Source organism: Microtus pennsylvanicus, chromosome 4 (genome assembly GCF_037038515.1).
Source record: "Microtus pennsylvanicus isolate mMicPen1 chromosome 4, mMicPen1.hap1, whole genome shotgun sequence".
Lineage (NCBI taxonomy): Eukaryota > Metazoa > Chordata > Mammalia > Rodentia > Cricetidae > Microtus > Microtus pennsylvanicus.
Window position 1 is genome coordinate 28377093 of NC_134582.1, and position 16198 is coordinate 28393290.

General features: G+C 43.8%; 1 protein-coding gene across 1 annotated transcript; it reads right to left on the reverse strand.

Moving 5' to 3' along the window:
• Nucleotides 1-10341: 10341 nt before the first annotated feature.
• On the reverse strand, nt 10342-15882 carry Spmip10 (sperm microtubule inner protein 10). Its single transcript, XM_075971120.1, has 3 exons — nt 15685-15882; nt 13895-14029; nt 10342-10633 (listed from the first exon to the last, which is right to left on the reverse strand). Exons 1-3 carry the CDS (start codon nt 15769-15771, stop codon nt 10424-10426), a joined length of 432 nt encoding a protein of 143 aa, XP_075827235.1. The 5' UTR covers nt 15772-15882; the 3' UTR covers nt 10342-10423.
• Between the last annotated feature and the right edge of the window lie 316 nt (nt 15883-16198).

Here is a 16198-nt window from a genome sequence, read left to right on the forward strand (position 1 = left end):
GTCCTGCCACATTCCGGCTCTCTCCAACCACTGCCCCTCCCATCAGTTAACAGGCGTAGAGCCTCAGTTGAAGCTTCTTTCTGGGGACCCTGGTTTACAATCTCCGTGGCGGCTGAGTGACACATTTTGTGCATGTGGGGGTCACGTACTGTTTATAAATGTGACTGGTGTCCCGGATGTAAACGAGGCTGACTAGCAGCCAGAAAAGCAGTTTTCAGGAGAGGAATAGCCGCCAAAGCCATTAAGAAGAAACCAAATCATACTAAAATCTGCCAGACATTCTAATCTAGATCTGATCTTTTAAAATTAATCTTCTGTACCTGACATAACGTGACATATATTAAGAGCAATGTATCTAAAATTAAAATAATATTGTGAATACTGAATAGATGAAAGGAATACACTTGTTGGGGGGGGGTTGAAATAGAGATTTTTCTGTGTGGCTTTAGATGTCTTAGAACTTGCTCTGCAGACCAAGCTGGCCTCGAACTCAGAGATCCACCTGCCTCTGCTTCCCAAGTGCTGAGATTAAAGGTGTGAGTCACCACTGCCTGGCCAAGAATACATATTTTAAACAACCAAAATTTCCATAGTTTTTAAAAGTTAGATTAACTATTTATTTGAATCTAAAACACAGGAAACATATTTAAGGTATCATAAGTACTTAAACTTTTAAGTATGGTAAAAGGCATTAATAGTCTTGTGTTTTCTTAGCCAATTTAAATGAGCTCATTTGCTAAAGAATTAAGTCATTATAATGACTACTTTGAAATTGTTTTTATTTTTTTAAAAGGCATTTACTTCTCATTAAAGTTTATGAGGCATTGAAAGCTGAATAAAGTCGAGGTATTTTAATTCTTTTTGAGCTACCTGTTGACCTGGGTGGAAAATTGGTTAATCCTTTAACAAGTGTTTTACCTAAACTATTTTATCTTTATTTAAAACTAAAAGCACAGAGATGAATAATTGTCTGATGTATATGATTATGATTATAATAAGATGTGTAAAACTTTATGTGATATGTAAAAAAAAATGAAAACTTTAAGATGTGTTTGTAAGCCTTGACGCAGGTCTTTAAAAATGACGATTTTAGAAAGACTGCTTAGAGTTGTGTCTTCCTTAGAGTTGGTAAGACACAGAACATCGAAAATCCTGCTTCGTTTTAAGAAACAATAATGGTCAGAAATATATTTAAATACTTAAGATGCACACACATGTATACACACACACATACACACACACACACACACACAATCAGAAAATACTGAGATCAGTCTTATTTAGCATTTGGAGGAGAACAAGTGTCTTAAAGGAAAAATTGAACCCCGAGCAGAAGTGATCATCCCTCGAAGCTAATTTATACTCAAGCAATGGGGCCATGTTGCAGAACCAGAGCTGAGCAAGGATCCAGAAGATAACTTCTGAACCAGGACTGTATGATTATATATATCTATTTTCTTTTTTAAAGAATGTTTACATTTAAACTTAAAAGCTATGTTAATGCCAACAAAGTTGGATCTTGAGCATCAGCCTCATTTATTTCACCAAAGTGGTCATATTGCTGTCCTCTCTTCGCTGTTCTGTCCCTTTGACCGGCATACTGGGCACACGCCAGACTTACTCAGCCTGCTTGGGTAGTTTAGCTTTACTCTGAGCCAAAAGAAAGCTGGACAATTTAACAGCTTTGGTTTACACGAGCACCGACAAGTCAATTTGGCATTGAGTAAATGGCATATATAGACACTACATCCATAAATAATTATATATCAGCTCTTAAAAAGGAAGCTAGATAGCTGGTGGGAGGGCAGTTTCCTCTACTGATAAAAATGCTTTTGCAATGTTACTTTAGGCCAAATATTTTTGTTTTGTTTTTTAACCATCTTAATTCTATTTACCATGCTTGCTTTTGTATCTCAAAGAAAAGGGGAAGGAAAGAGTAAAAGAAGTGTAGATCCTTGGATCAGGAGCCTCTACCGGCCCAGGGTCAATCTGGAATATAGATTGCTCCCTTCCTAGATCTGGCAATGTCGCTCTGTCTCTGATCTGGATTAAGCATCACAGGCCTGTCCCATGCGGCCTTTCCCCAGCATCTGGTCCGTACCAGTGTTCACATAGCCCCTGCTTCCCTTAAGGCATCTACGCTTCTGTTCAGAGGAAAGTTTAAAGACACACACACACACATACATATACACAGGCACGCACATACACACACAGAGGCATACACAGGCACACACATACACACCACACCACACAGGCACACACATACATGCGTGCACACCCACACAACCACACACCACACAGGCACGTGTGAATCTAACACCATCCTGTGTGCACAGACATACACGCAGGCAAAATACCTATACACATAAAATTCACTCATTAATCTAAAAAACTGAGGAGAGGGGGCTGAGAAGGCTCAGTGGGTAAAGGTACTTGTTACCAATCCTGAACGTTCAATACCCAGTGCCCACATGTGTTGTTGGTTGTTTACTCTTTTGGCTTTTGGAGGGGCTCAGTTCCCATATAAATCACACACAGAGGCATTCTTAATTATGAATACCTGGCCTCCACTTGGCTTGTTTCTTGCTAGCTTTTCTTAACTTCAATTATCCCGACTACCTTTTGCCTCTGAGTTTTTACTTTTTCTTCTGTGTATCTTACGTTCACTCTTACTCTGTGACTGGCAGGGTGGCTGGCGGCTGACATCCTCCTCCCGCCTTGTTTCTCCTATTTATCCTCCCTGCTTGCCAGGCCGGCCTATCCTTGTTCCTGCCTTGCTATTGGCCGTTCAGCTCTTTATTAGACCATCAGGTGTTTTAGACAGGCAAAGAATCACAGCTCCACAGAGTTAAACAAATGCAACGTGAACAAAAGTCACACAGCTTGCAATAATATTCCCTAACAGACATGGTTCTGAAGTACTCTTCCAGCCTCTGCAGGCACTGCACACATGTGGTGCGCAGGTGTGCATGCAGGCAAAATACCATCCACATAAAATATTTGAAAAAATAAGACAAAGGGGAGATGTTGCCTTGATGTCATAATACCAACTTCTACCTTCTGTGATAAGGGCAAAGTTGAATCACAAACGACAGAAAATTCTTTAGTAACTGTTTTGTAAGTTGAAACATTGCTTATCAGTAATTCACTCAGCATATAACCAAGGATAGTGGCTGAAGGAAGAGCATGCTTACCTAACATACACAAGACTCGGGACTTGAGTTCTATCTCGCTATACCACACAGACACACACACACGTGTTTGCACACATAGGTAACAGAGTATGAACACAAACCATTGTATAATCATTCTTTTCTCCTTTTAAGATTTATTTCTTTGTGTTATGTATACAAGTGTTCTATCTGCATGTATGCCTTCACGCCAGAAGAGTGCATTGGATCCCATTGTAGCTGGTTGTGAGCCATCATGTGGTTGCTGGGAATTGAACTCAGGACCTCTGGAAGAGTAATCAGTGCTCTTAACCTCTGAGTAATTTCTCCAGCCCTGGACAATCATTCTTGATGATAAGTCCTTGAATGACGCAATGGAAAGATATTGCCGCTGGATGGAAGAAAAGGGAGACTCACAGCTGTGGCAACAGGAAGCTAAGGATGATTGGCAGTCTAACAATTAACTGAAGATTCACAACTTGGCATTTGATAGCAAATTCAATGACGAAAGCAGGAAAACTAAGATTTCTAAAACCCAGCTTAGTAAAGTGTTACCGCAAAGCAAATCGGGCCTTCAAACATCTGTGTGAGCCCACTGGGGTCTGGCAGTGCGAGCCAGTGGTGGTATATAGTGTCCCCAAGAAGCGTAGGTGAGCTTTGGGGAAGAAAGTGGCCCCCCAAGGGAGTGGCACTATTAGGAGGTGTGGTCTTGTTGGAGGAAGTGTGGCACTGTGGGGGCGGACTTTGAGGTCTCTTTTTCCCAAGTTTCCCTCAACGTGACAGTCAGTCAACTTCCTCTTGTAGGACACGCAGCTCCAGCTCAGTCCTCTGCCTGTGCCACCATGCTCCCTGCTGTGATGATAATGGACTGAACCTCTGAAACTGTAAGCCAGCCCCCTCAATCAAATGTTTTTCTTTAGAAGAGTGGTCATGGTGTCTCTTCACAGCAATAAGGAAATAAAACCCTAACTAAGACATGGAGATACCACAAACTTTACCAATGAACACTTCTGTGTGCAGCCAATGGCATTAAGAACAAGTGTTGCCCATTCACATTACTGTGTGACCACCGTTCCCACCCCTCACTTCAACCTTTCTTGAGTGCTTTCGGGATGAAGGACGAAGATTTAACCTGAACGAGCAATCCCTTTCCTTTCCTTTCCTTTCCTTTCCTTTCCTTTCCTTTCCTTTCCTTTCCTTTCCTTTCCTTTCCTTTCCTTTCCTTTCCTTTCTCTGTCTTTTCTGAGACATAGTCTGAGGTAGCCTGAAGTGGATTCAGACATACTCTTTAACTAAGGATGGTCTTGAACTCATGATCCTCCCGCCTCCACCTCTCCAGTTCTGATATCACAGGTTTTTTTTAATCTGCATTTATTTTTAGATCCTTGATAACTTCATACATGTGTATGCAGTATCATGGTCCTAGCCACCACCCACGTCATCCCTCTATCACCCCTTACCCCCCCAACATCGTCCCCATCCCTTCAGCTTCGTGTCTTTTTGTCATTCACTAAGTTCAATTAGTACTGCCCATATGCGCATGGCATGTAGGATCGTCCTCTGGGACTTGGGCAACCTACCCTTGGCCTCTTCCCCGCAAGAAACATGACTCTCCCTCAGTTGTCAACAACTGCCATTAGCTTCTCAAGTGGAGGAAGACATAGCCCCTCTTTTCTTCATTATGCAAGTTTTTTTCTTTTCATTTTTTTTTGAAAATAGATTCTTCTCTTCTACAATACAACCTGACCAGTTTCCCCTCCCTCCACCCCTCCCAGCTATCCCCATGTCCTCTCTCTCCCAGATCCACTCCCCATCCAGTCTCTTCAGATATTAAATTGCATTTTAAGTGATGCAGCAGCGCCCCCTTCTGGTCCATCTGACGAACTAAGCACAAAGGTGGACCTCTCAGAGAAAGTTGAATGTGGAGTGGAGGGAGAGACAGCGACCCCAGGGGAGATGGCGTTTGTGTTGGTTTTGGAACTGTGGCAGTGCTACAAGCCGCAACATTATATTATACACTGTATATATATTATACAGTGACCGCTCAGCCATCTTCTCGCGAGAGACTTATCAGAACCAAGGGATCTGGTAAAGGCTAAACCAAAAAGCAAGGCTTTTTGGCGTTATTGCCTTGTGAATAAAGTGGCTGTCCTTTGCTGTAGATTTTCCGCTGTAGTTGACTTCCTTTCTGTTACATATTTGGGAATTCATTCCCTAGTTCAGAACAGTTTCCCACTTCCTTGTTCCTGTCTCCTAGGTAAATGCAGAGATCTACCTTCCTGCAATTATTTTTTTCAGCAGGTCAGTATTAAGGGTCCAGGCAAAGAGCATCCAATTTAAGATATTCACAGATATCCAAGGACATGGACTTACTACTCGCCCAAGTTGCTGTTCAGCTTGATAACAGCATACCCCAGAACTGACAGTTTAGAGGCCTGGGTCCCTTCTTTGTTTCGACCGCCTAGAGCAAAACTCCAGACCTAGGCTGGTTAAAACTGCAGCACCTGTTGTGTGTGCTATCCGATCAAGAGCCACCAGCTTTTCCCTGACTGTTTACGCAGGTTGCTTGGTTCCTGATTCTATGCATGCTGGGAGAAAAGAAGTGTGCACTGATTTAAACAATCCGTGCCCTATTCATAATTTTACTAGAAATAAACCTTTTAGCTCTTTACACCACCTACAAATATAATATAGCACAATAACCATTCCCCCTAGGATTCCCTGACAATTTAATTCCTTTCTTAACTAACTTTCTCCATTAAGAATTTAATAGGATGTGTGTTAGCCACTTCCGTGAATCTGTGTGTATAAAAATTATTATCTAATTTTTTATGGGGCAAAAGAATTCTGGCCCTGGAACCTGCGAGGACTGGTGAGTTGCTGGTTTTAAGGATGTATCTGACCGGGAACATTTGTAAGGGGTAGAACAAGATAGAACAAGAATGAAGAGAGAAAGAGAAAAGAAGAATATAGAATTATGGATAGACGGAAAGTGTTGTAAGCACATTTCTTACCCCTCAGATCTTTACCCTCAGACTTTTAGCCTCCTTTAGCTCATCCAGGTGTCTTTAATTGAACCCTGAAAGGGAGTCTTAAAGACTAGAACTTTAAGACTCCCACAATGACAGCAGGACAGAAGGAAGAGCATTTCCCACCAAGGAAGAGCTTCTGCTGATAAAATACACGTTTGTGCTTGCCTATGCTCCCAGCACTCCTGAGTTCCAGGCTAGTGTGGGCTACAGAGTTGTTTCAAATGACATCATCACTAACATCACCAATAGCATCCCCATCACACCCAGAAGTACCAACATTGGGACCATTTTGGTGTTCTGGCTTCCAGTATTGTTTCTGTTGTTATCCCTCTCTCTCTTCCTCTCTCTCTCTCTCCCATACACACACACACACACACACACACTACCACCACCACACCAGAAACAGGTATTAGGGCTCTATTGGGAGGGAAATCGTAACCTCAAACCATCACGAAGGAGGAAAGCATTGAAAGGAGTCGAGTATGAAATCAGGCACAGGGCGGTCTTGAAAGGGACGCTTACTGGAAAATAACTTGGTATTCACAGAATTGGAAGGAAAAGCAAATGGGACAGAATTAATTGCTTTTGTACAGTTGTGACTAACACACCAGAGAGAGCAGTATAATGAACGAAAATGCATTTGGGCTCATGGTTTCCAAGAGTTTGGCCCTTGTCTCTTAGCCCCATGAATGCGAGCAGAACATCATAGTAGCAAGACGTGTGGAGGACCCAGAAAGAGAAGTAAGGACTGTGGCCCAGATAAAACTTTCAAAGGCACATCCTCATGACCTACTTCCTCTAGTCAGGTACACCCCGCCCCCCGCAAAGTTTCCAGAACTTCCCAAAATAGCTCTGTCAACTGAGACTAAGTGTTTAAACATTTGCCTGTGGAGAACTGTCTTAGTCAGGGTTTACTGTTGCTGTAAAGAGACCCCACGACCATGGCAACTCATAAAGAAAACATTTAATTGAGGATGGCTCACTTAGAGTTTCAGAGGTTCAGTCTATTAAAGTCATGATGCGGAGCATGGCAGACACGGTGCTGCAGCCCAGAGTGCTACATCTTGACTCAGAGGCAACGGGAAGTTGACTGACTGTCACCCTGAGGGAAGCTTGAGACAAAGAGACCTCAACGCTGCACCGACAAGGCCACACCTCCTAATAGTGCCGCCCCCTTTGGGGGGAATGTCTTTCAAACCTCCACAAGGACGTGTCAGATTCAAACTGTGACAGAAAACTTGGTGTCGTAGAGTGGCTGTCTCAGGGTCAGACTTCCCAGAGGGCAAAGAAGTTATTAGACTGTCCTAGTTACTCTATAGTATGTCTCAGAGAGAGAGATTTACAAAAAAAAAAAAAAAAGTTTGGACCAGATGTGGCATGTATCCTAGCACAGGAGGGGCAGAGGCAGGCCGATCTCTGAGAGTTCGAGGCCAGCCTAGGCTACACAGTGAGACTATGTCTTGAGAAAAGAAAAGAAAAGCTTAGGCTGGGGGCATAGCTCAGTGGTCGAGCACAAGCCCAGCACGGATGAGACTCTGGGTTTGATCTCCAGCGCCGAGGAAGAAAGAGAAAGAACTCTTTCATGAAGCTTACAGTTTGGAGGCTGCAAGAAAGATGGGGTAGATCCACCAGTTTGGCCCTCTAGGAAGTGGCTTCATAATCTGAGCATGGATGTCTCTTGTGTATCTCTTCTAATTTCTTTCTCATTATAAGGCTGGATCGTGTCCCCAGAGTCCCACGGCCACAAGGCTTTCTCCTAATAAAGCTTGTTCTGAAGGGTTATTTGTGTCAACTTCCTTTTACTGTCTGCCATTCTTCCTTCATTTGTAACAAGACTGTTGTGGAATGTATTTTTAAGATGTGTTACAGTCTTTTATGTTACATTTGTTTTACTTTGTGAAGCTGTGTTACTTTTCCTGCCTAAAACACTTGATTGGTCTAATAAAAAGCTGAATGGCCAATAGCTAGGCAAGAGATGGATAGGAGGGGCTGGAAGGCAGAGAGAATAAATAGAAGAATGAGAAGAGAGAAAGGAGTGAGAGAAGAGGAGAAGGAGGCAAAGATGCCAGGGGCCAGACACCCAGCAACACAGTCAGCCACGGGGTTAGAAGGAAACAGATAAAAAGGTGAAAGTCCAGAAGCCAAAGGTAACCTGGATAATTTTAAGAAAAGCTGGCTAGGGCTGGAGAGGTGGCTCAGCGGTTAAGAGCACTGACTGTTCTTCCAGAGGTCCTGAGTTCAATTCCCAGCAACCACATGGTGGCTCAAAACCATCTGTAATGAGATCTGGTGCCCTCTTCTGGCCTGCAGGCATACATAATAAATAAAATCATTAAAAAAAAAAAGCTGGCTAGACATAAGCCAAGCTGAGGCCAGGGATTCATAAGTAAGAATAAGTCTCTGTGTATTTATTTGGGATCTGGGTAGGGGCACTGTCGGATGTGAGCTTTGGCAGATGGATTCCTAGAATCCATTGTAAGTATGTTTCAAAAGTAAGAATATTGATCATGAGTTCCAGTCCGACCTGGGCTACATAGAAAGACCATGTCAAAGAGGAGGGGGAAAAAGAGTAAGGAAATACAAAGTGTATTTCTAGGGAAGGGGGTAAAACTCAGGTGATGTGAAGGGGGAAAGAGAAGAGAGGAAGAGGAAGGGTTAAATGGGGTAGGGGGAATAGAAGGAGGAATTTGGGAAGTGATAACACGAAAAATCTTTTTAAATGCTACATGGAACCTGTGCGGGCTAGTATTATATCAGCTTGACACAAGCTAGAGTTATCTGAAAGGAGAGAACCTCAGCTGAGAAAATGCCTCCGTAAGATCTTGCTATAAGGCATTTTCTTAAGTGTGATTGATGAGAGAGGGACCAGTCCATTGAAGATGGTTCCATCCCTGGGCGGATGGTCCTGGGTCCTGTATGAGAGCAGGATGAGCAAGTCAGGAAGAGAAAGCTTGTAAGCATCACTCCTCCATGGCCTCTGCATTGGCTTCTGTCTCTGGCTTCCTGCCCTGTTTGAGTTTCTGGCTTCCTCTGGTGATGAACTATGATGTGGAAGTGTAAACCAGATAAACCCTTTCCTCTCCAACTTGCTTTTGATCATAGTGTTTCTTCTCATCAGCAGAAACCCTAAGACAGAAACCTACTATAGAAGCTTCCTAATATAGATAAGTACATATATAGAAAAGGAGTTTTAATGGAGGTACTCTATAATGGGAACAATGTCTCTGTCAGACACCATAGGATATCGAATAACAAGCCCAGTTCCAAGTGCAGGTGACCTCTTTGCAAGCTGTTGTTCAGCAAGGTCCCATGGACATCTTCCCCTAATACTACAAGCTGGTGCCTTTGTTCTCGGTTCCCCTTTATGAACGTGATGGCAAAACCTTAGTGCTGGAGACATCACGTGAATCACGGGACTTGGAGAAACAGCTGGGACTGAACGCTCCACCACAGCTGGCTAGCATTCTGAGTCCTAGGAGGGTCTATGCATGCCACCAAAGAAGAAAAGCAAGCAACAGTCTAACCCGGTTAAGAAGCCGTAAGTAGATATGCCTCCTGTTGCAACAGTGGAAAGAAGGCTACAGGAGTAACCAACCACTGCCCCCATGTTCTTACCTTGACAGCCATAGATCAGTGCATACTGCAACCCTCATCAGAGAAGCTTCTTTTTAATAGAGACCCACAACTGGTCGATATGCAGAGAATAAGACTATGGAGCTCATAGATAGGACAGCCATATGATTTTTCCTTTCCCTAACATTCAGACCAAAGCAGAAGATGGGGTGGAAAGATTATAAAAGCCAGAGGATGTCTGTTACCAAACAGTATTTGCCAGACGAGGCAGCTTAGCTGCACCCATGGACTGGCAGTGGCTGGGACTGCATGCCCAAGATGGTAGCACGTGGCTCATCCGTTGCTTCTTATCCACCTGGGAAATCCACCACGAAGCAGTTTCCTTCCTCTCCCACCCCACCTCAGACAGCCTCAGAACTTATATTAGCCCTCTCTAAACCTCCAAAGAGATCTATATTATGCTTTTGACTTAACAATCGTTAAATTAAACTTTTCGGCAAAATGCAATGAACTTAAGCACCAGAACAAAGCAAGGGCAAGAGACTGAACTACTTTGTCATTTTATTACTTTTAGTAGTAATGGGGTTGGAACCCTGAACCTTTTGTGTGCTGGGCAAGCATACGGCTACCCTCCCCCAGGTCGGCACATCAGATCAGTCGCCTCCTGAAGCCATGGCAGATCACGGTGCTCTGGTATCTGGAGAGAGGCGAATGCAAAGGCATGTCGGCAATCTTTATCTCCGGAGGGCCTTTCTTTAAGACGACTTTCCGGTCTTCCCCATGGCAAAGCCGCTCACTGTAACCCCAGAACAGAGAATCTTCCAAGGGGCCAGCATAGATCCCACACGCTTCCGCTTGCTAAGAGAGAAAACACCAGTTGTTGTCTTCATGTTTAAAGACTTTTTCTCTTTCTCCTCCCCCACTCAGTGACCGTATTAGAGTGTATTGCTAATGTGGGTGCTGAAAATTGAACACAGGTCCTCTGGAGGATCAGCCAGTGCTCTTATAGGCTCACCAGGTAGTTGGCTGGCCTGTAACTTGATATCTAAACCAGCCTAGCTTTGAACTCACAGAGATTCTCCTGCCTCTGCCTCCCAAGTGCTGAGATTAAATGCGTGAGCCACCATGTCTGGCTTTTTTTTCTGTTTAATTTTTTTAAAGACTTAGTTATTTATTATACAATTTTCTGTCTACATGCATGCCTACAGGCCAGAAGAGGGCACCAGATCTCATTACAGATGGCTGTGAGCCACCATGTGGTTGCTGGGAGTTGAACTCAGGATCTCTGGAAAAACAGTCAGTGCTCTTAATCGCTGAGCCATCCCTCCAGCCCTTTCTTTTTAATTTTTAAATTACGTTTATGCAAGTATGTCAGCATCTAAGGCAAAATGGAAAGGGAAGAGCAAGCTACAACACAGTAACTGTTACTCAGTGTGAGCATGCTATTTCACTTTATTCTTTATACTTCATTCATGGTAACTGTTTAAGGTAGAATTCTGCATACCCACACCCACGCACAGACAGACAGACACACACACACATGGAGTCGCTGGTAATATTGTAAAAGTTGTTGGGAATACATTAACCTACAGCTGTAAAAGTGAAGCATCCTTAAAATCACTAAAAAGATCCAGCTGAAGATGGCAGCTCAGTGGTAGAGTGAGCCCAGCACCACAGGGAAGCCTGATGGTCAACCCTCACACCCAAACAAAACAACAACAACAACAACACAAGGAGGAGGGGCTAATGAGATGGCTCGGGTGGTAAAGGCTCCTGCTGTCAAGTCTAATGACCTGAGTTCAGTCCCTGGGACCCACATGGTGAACCAACCAGAGCCACCCTCCCCCCCCCCCACACACTTATACATAAATGTGTGGTAGTTTTAAGGTAATTGGCCCTCATAAGCTCATAGGGGGTGACACCATTAGGAGGTGTAGCCTTATTAGAGTAGGTGTGACCTTGTTGGAGGAAGTGTGTCCCTGTGGGGGTGGGCTCTGAGGTCTCCTTTGTTCAAGCTATGCTCAAAGTGGTATATAGTTCACTTCCTGTTGCCTGGAGATCAAGATGTAGGACTCTCAGCCCCTTCTCCAGCACCATGTCTGCCTCTGCTCTTCCACGTCGTGCCATGATGATAATGGACTAAACCTCTAAAAATGTAAGCCACCTCAATTAAATGTTTTCCTTTATAAGAGTTGCCGTGGTCATGGTGTCTCTTCACAGCAACAGAAAGACAAAATGAAACATACCTTTTATAAAAGCAAGCAAGCTTTCTTTAATACATTCAGTATTTCCAATTTCAGTTCATAAAGTTTTTATCTTGTATTTCTAATAGGTGAAAAGAATAGTTAAAAGCAGTGTCTCACCATGCAATGCTATTAATTTTTTCTATTTTTTTTTTATTTTATGTGTATTGGTGTTATGCCTGTATATATGTCTCTGTGAGAATGTCAGATTCCCTAGAATTGGAATTACAGTTGTGAGCTGCCATGTAGGTGCTGGCAGAGCCCTGGCCCTCTGGAAGAGCAGCTAGTGCTCTTAACCACACTCTCTCCAGTTTCTATTCATTAAGCCATCAAATTATATAAAATAGATCCCAATATTAAGACTGAAGAAAAGCCAGTCATGGTGGTACACACCTTTAATTCCAGCATTTGGGAGGGAGATCAGGTGGATCTGAGTTTGAGCCCAGCCTTGCCTATATACAAGTTCCAAGATAACCAGGAATATACAATAAGACTTTGTCTCTTTGTCTCTCTCTCATACACACACACCAAAATTGAAGAAAGTCTTATTTTAATTTCTCTAGGTTTTGTTTTTTAAGTATTAGATAAAAAATATTTCAGGCTGGACAGTGGTGGTGCACACCTTTAATTCCAGTACTCAGGAGGCAGAGGTAGGTGAGACAGCTAGGGAGAAGCCCTCTCTCAAAAACAAACAAAACCCAAAACCAAACCAAAAAATCCAACAAACCCCCTATATATCTCAAGGAAAATGTAACTTTTTATTTTATAGCATTATATATGAGCATTTTATACGGCAATAGTTGAGCCATGTTTTATGATTTATTTTATTCCATTTAATTATTTATAATTTCTAAGATTTTCCTGCCTTGTCAAAACACACTCTTATTCAACATTAACTATTCTATTGAAAATTTCGCCAGGCGGTGGTGGCACACGCCTTTAATCTTGGGAGGCAGAGGCAGGTGGATCTCTGTGAGTTCGAGACCAGCCTGGTCTACAAGAGCTAGTTCCAGGACAGGCTCCAAAACCACAGAGAAACCCTGTCTCGAAAAAAAAAACAAACAAAAAAAATTCAAATTATTTATAGTTTAATACATTCTAACTCTTTAAAGAAGTAACTTACTAGAGAGGTATGTTGGCTCATGTCTGTAATCCTAGCTCTGGAGAAACTAAGGCAGGAGGATAACCATGAATTCAAAGCCAGCTTGGGCTACATAGTGAGTTCTAGGAGAATCTGGGCTCCACAGTTGAGACTCAATTTGAGAGGGGGTGGTAAGAAGTGGAAAGAACAAGAGGAAGAGAGAGAGGAGGGAGAGAGGGGAGGGGAGGGAAAAGAAGAGCCCTATAACGGCCAGTTTGAATTTGGAAAACATTTTCAAATTGGCTAGCAGCACCGAAGGGCAAGTCTTACCTGCAAACCTAGACCAGCCGCTTCCCTGGCGCTCTGCTTGAATATCCAGCACGGTCTCAAACGGAGCTCCTGTGCTGTAGCTTTACTATTCATGCCACCTAAGCTGGCTCAGCCTCCAGCACTGCCCAGCAGTGGACGCGACCTCAAATGCTGTCATGCATCCACTTTAAGTTTGCATTTGGGTTATTTTTGTTTACAAGTATATGTGAAAATACAAAAAATGAGTTTTTTGCATTGCTATATATACCTTAGAAATTATACAAAATTGGTTCTATTTTTATTATCACATTTAGTTTGTTTAGTGGGCACATGTGTGCGCGCAGGCCAGAGGACAACTTGGAGGAACCAGATTTCTCCTTCCATCCTGTGGGCCCCAGGTCAGCCTCCAACTGTCAGGCCTGGTGGAAAGCATCTATCTCTAACAGCCACAGGCAGACTTTAACCTGAATATTGGTGAGAAAATACCTTCAGATTCACATTCCTGAATTTCATGCTTTCTTTCCAAGGCATAACGTAACGTGTCGGGATCATGCCTTGCTTCAGTGAGAAGCGTGGCAAGTGAATCTCCTCACTCCTGAAGCTAGGAAAGGAGAAAGGGGGTTACCTTGCCATTCCCAGTTAGCTCACGCACACGCATTCTCTTTCTCTCTCCGCCTTGTGCTTGCTTATAAGATGTGAGCTGTTTCAGTATGCCTGCCTGCCTGCCTGCCACTATGCTCCCTGACATGACGGTCATGGGCTAACCCTCTGAAACCATAAGCTTCTTATGAACTCCTTCTATAAGTTGCCTTGGTCATGGTGTCTCTTCACAGCAATAAAAAAGTAGCTAAGACAAAACCCAAATTTACTATGCTCTTACATGTCCCAGACTGCTTAATAAATCGACAGAAAACCCAGGACTCACTTGAGAGTTGATAGTGCACGCCTGCAATCCCAGCTATTTGGGAAGCAGAGGCAGAGGCCTCACAAGTAATTTAAGGAGACACTACCCCAGAAGGGGGAGGAAAGACTGTATGAGTGGGGGGGGGGGGATGGAGGACACCAGGCAAACATGGCCCATTGGCTCAACTAAGGAGGGCTCACATGGGCTCAACTGAAACAGCAAGCACGGGGCCAGCATGGGTCTGCACTTGGTCCTCTGCATATGCTATGGCTGTTAGCTTGGAGTTTTTTGTTTGCTTGTTTTAAATAAAGTAAATTCTTTTTAAGATTTTATTATGTAGACAGTATTCTGCCTGCAGGCCAGAAGATCTCATTACAGGTGGTTGTGAGCCACCATGTGGTTGTTGGGAACTGATTTCAGGACCTTTGGAAAAGCAACCAGTGTTCTTAACTGCTGAGCCATCTCTCCAGCTCAGGCTGGCCTCAAACTCAGAGATCTACCTGCCTCTGCCTCCCGAGTGCTGGGATTAAAGGCGTGCGCCACCACAGCCCGGCTTAGCTGGGACTTTTTATGGGACTCTTAACAGTAGGAGCAGGTCTATCTCTGACTCTTTTGCCTGCTCTTGAGACTCTTCTTCCTATTGGATTGCTTTGTCCAGGCTTGTTCATCTTGTCCTGTTTGGCTGTCCTCTCTAGAGACCTGCTCTTTTCTTATGAGGAAACAGGAGGAAGGGAAGGTGGTGGGGGTTAGAAGGAATGGAAGAAAAGGAAATTGGTCAGAGTGTATTTATTATATGAGAGAACCTATTTTCAAAAAAAAAAAAACTTAGAGGCTGCAGCAGTTAAGAGCACTTGAATGTTCTATCTTGAAGACAAGAGTTCAGTTCCCAGCTCCCACCTGGGCTGCTCACATCTGCCTATGGTTCCAGTTCCCCACAAATCTGATACCCTCTCGTAGCCTCCAAGGACATACACACCACACACACACCCAAGTAATGGGTGTTTTAATTAAAAAAAAAAAGACCCCGGAAGAGTAACAATATTGAGGGGCTGCCAGGGACAAGGGATGAAACGTAGGTGGTAGAGAGCTTGCCTAGCACTCATAAGGACTGGGTCCCATCTCTACGCTGCTAGGTGGTGCTCACCAGCACCTCGAGCACTCTGGAGGTAGAAGCAGACTGAGTCCAAGGCCATTCTCAGCCACCTTATATAAGGAGGTCAAGGCCAGCTTGGACTACACAAGACCCTGTCCTGGGGGTGTAATGAGGAGGCTGATGAAGCTCAATGGTAGATCACTTGCCTAGCTTGTGTGAGGCCCTACACCATCTCTACTACAAACAGCAAACCAGCAGCCCGGAACCCCGAGGTCCTCACTTATTGGCAGGCTTCGCTGCATTCCTGGCTGTGCTGCTCTTGTCCAGTTCCGGCAAAGCAGGACAGGCATCTTTTTCCAAAGCCATCACTGGCAGCAATGACAGAATTCTTACCTAGAACCTCACACAGCCTAATTCTGATGAAACTGCTGCCGTTGATGTAACAATTGTCCTGCTAACGCCACAGCAACCCTTAGTAGCTAGGAGTATGCAGCTCGGAGCTATTTAAGTCTCTGTGAGAAACACTATCATCAATTAAAACATGAGACATTACAGATTTGACAAACAGGAAAGTCTGCTGACTTTCTCAGGATCTCTCCTCAGGATGCAGATCAGTTGGGGGCACTAACTCGGCATGACTGAACCTTAAGTTCAGGCTTTCACACTGGAGAAACCAAGTGGTGGTGCGCGCCTGTAACCACAGCACTTGGAAGGAAGAGGCAGGACGATCAGATATTCAAGGCCATCATTTGCTTCTTAGCAAATTTGAGGCCAGCCTGGTCTACACAATGAG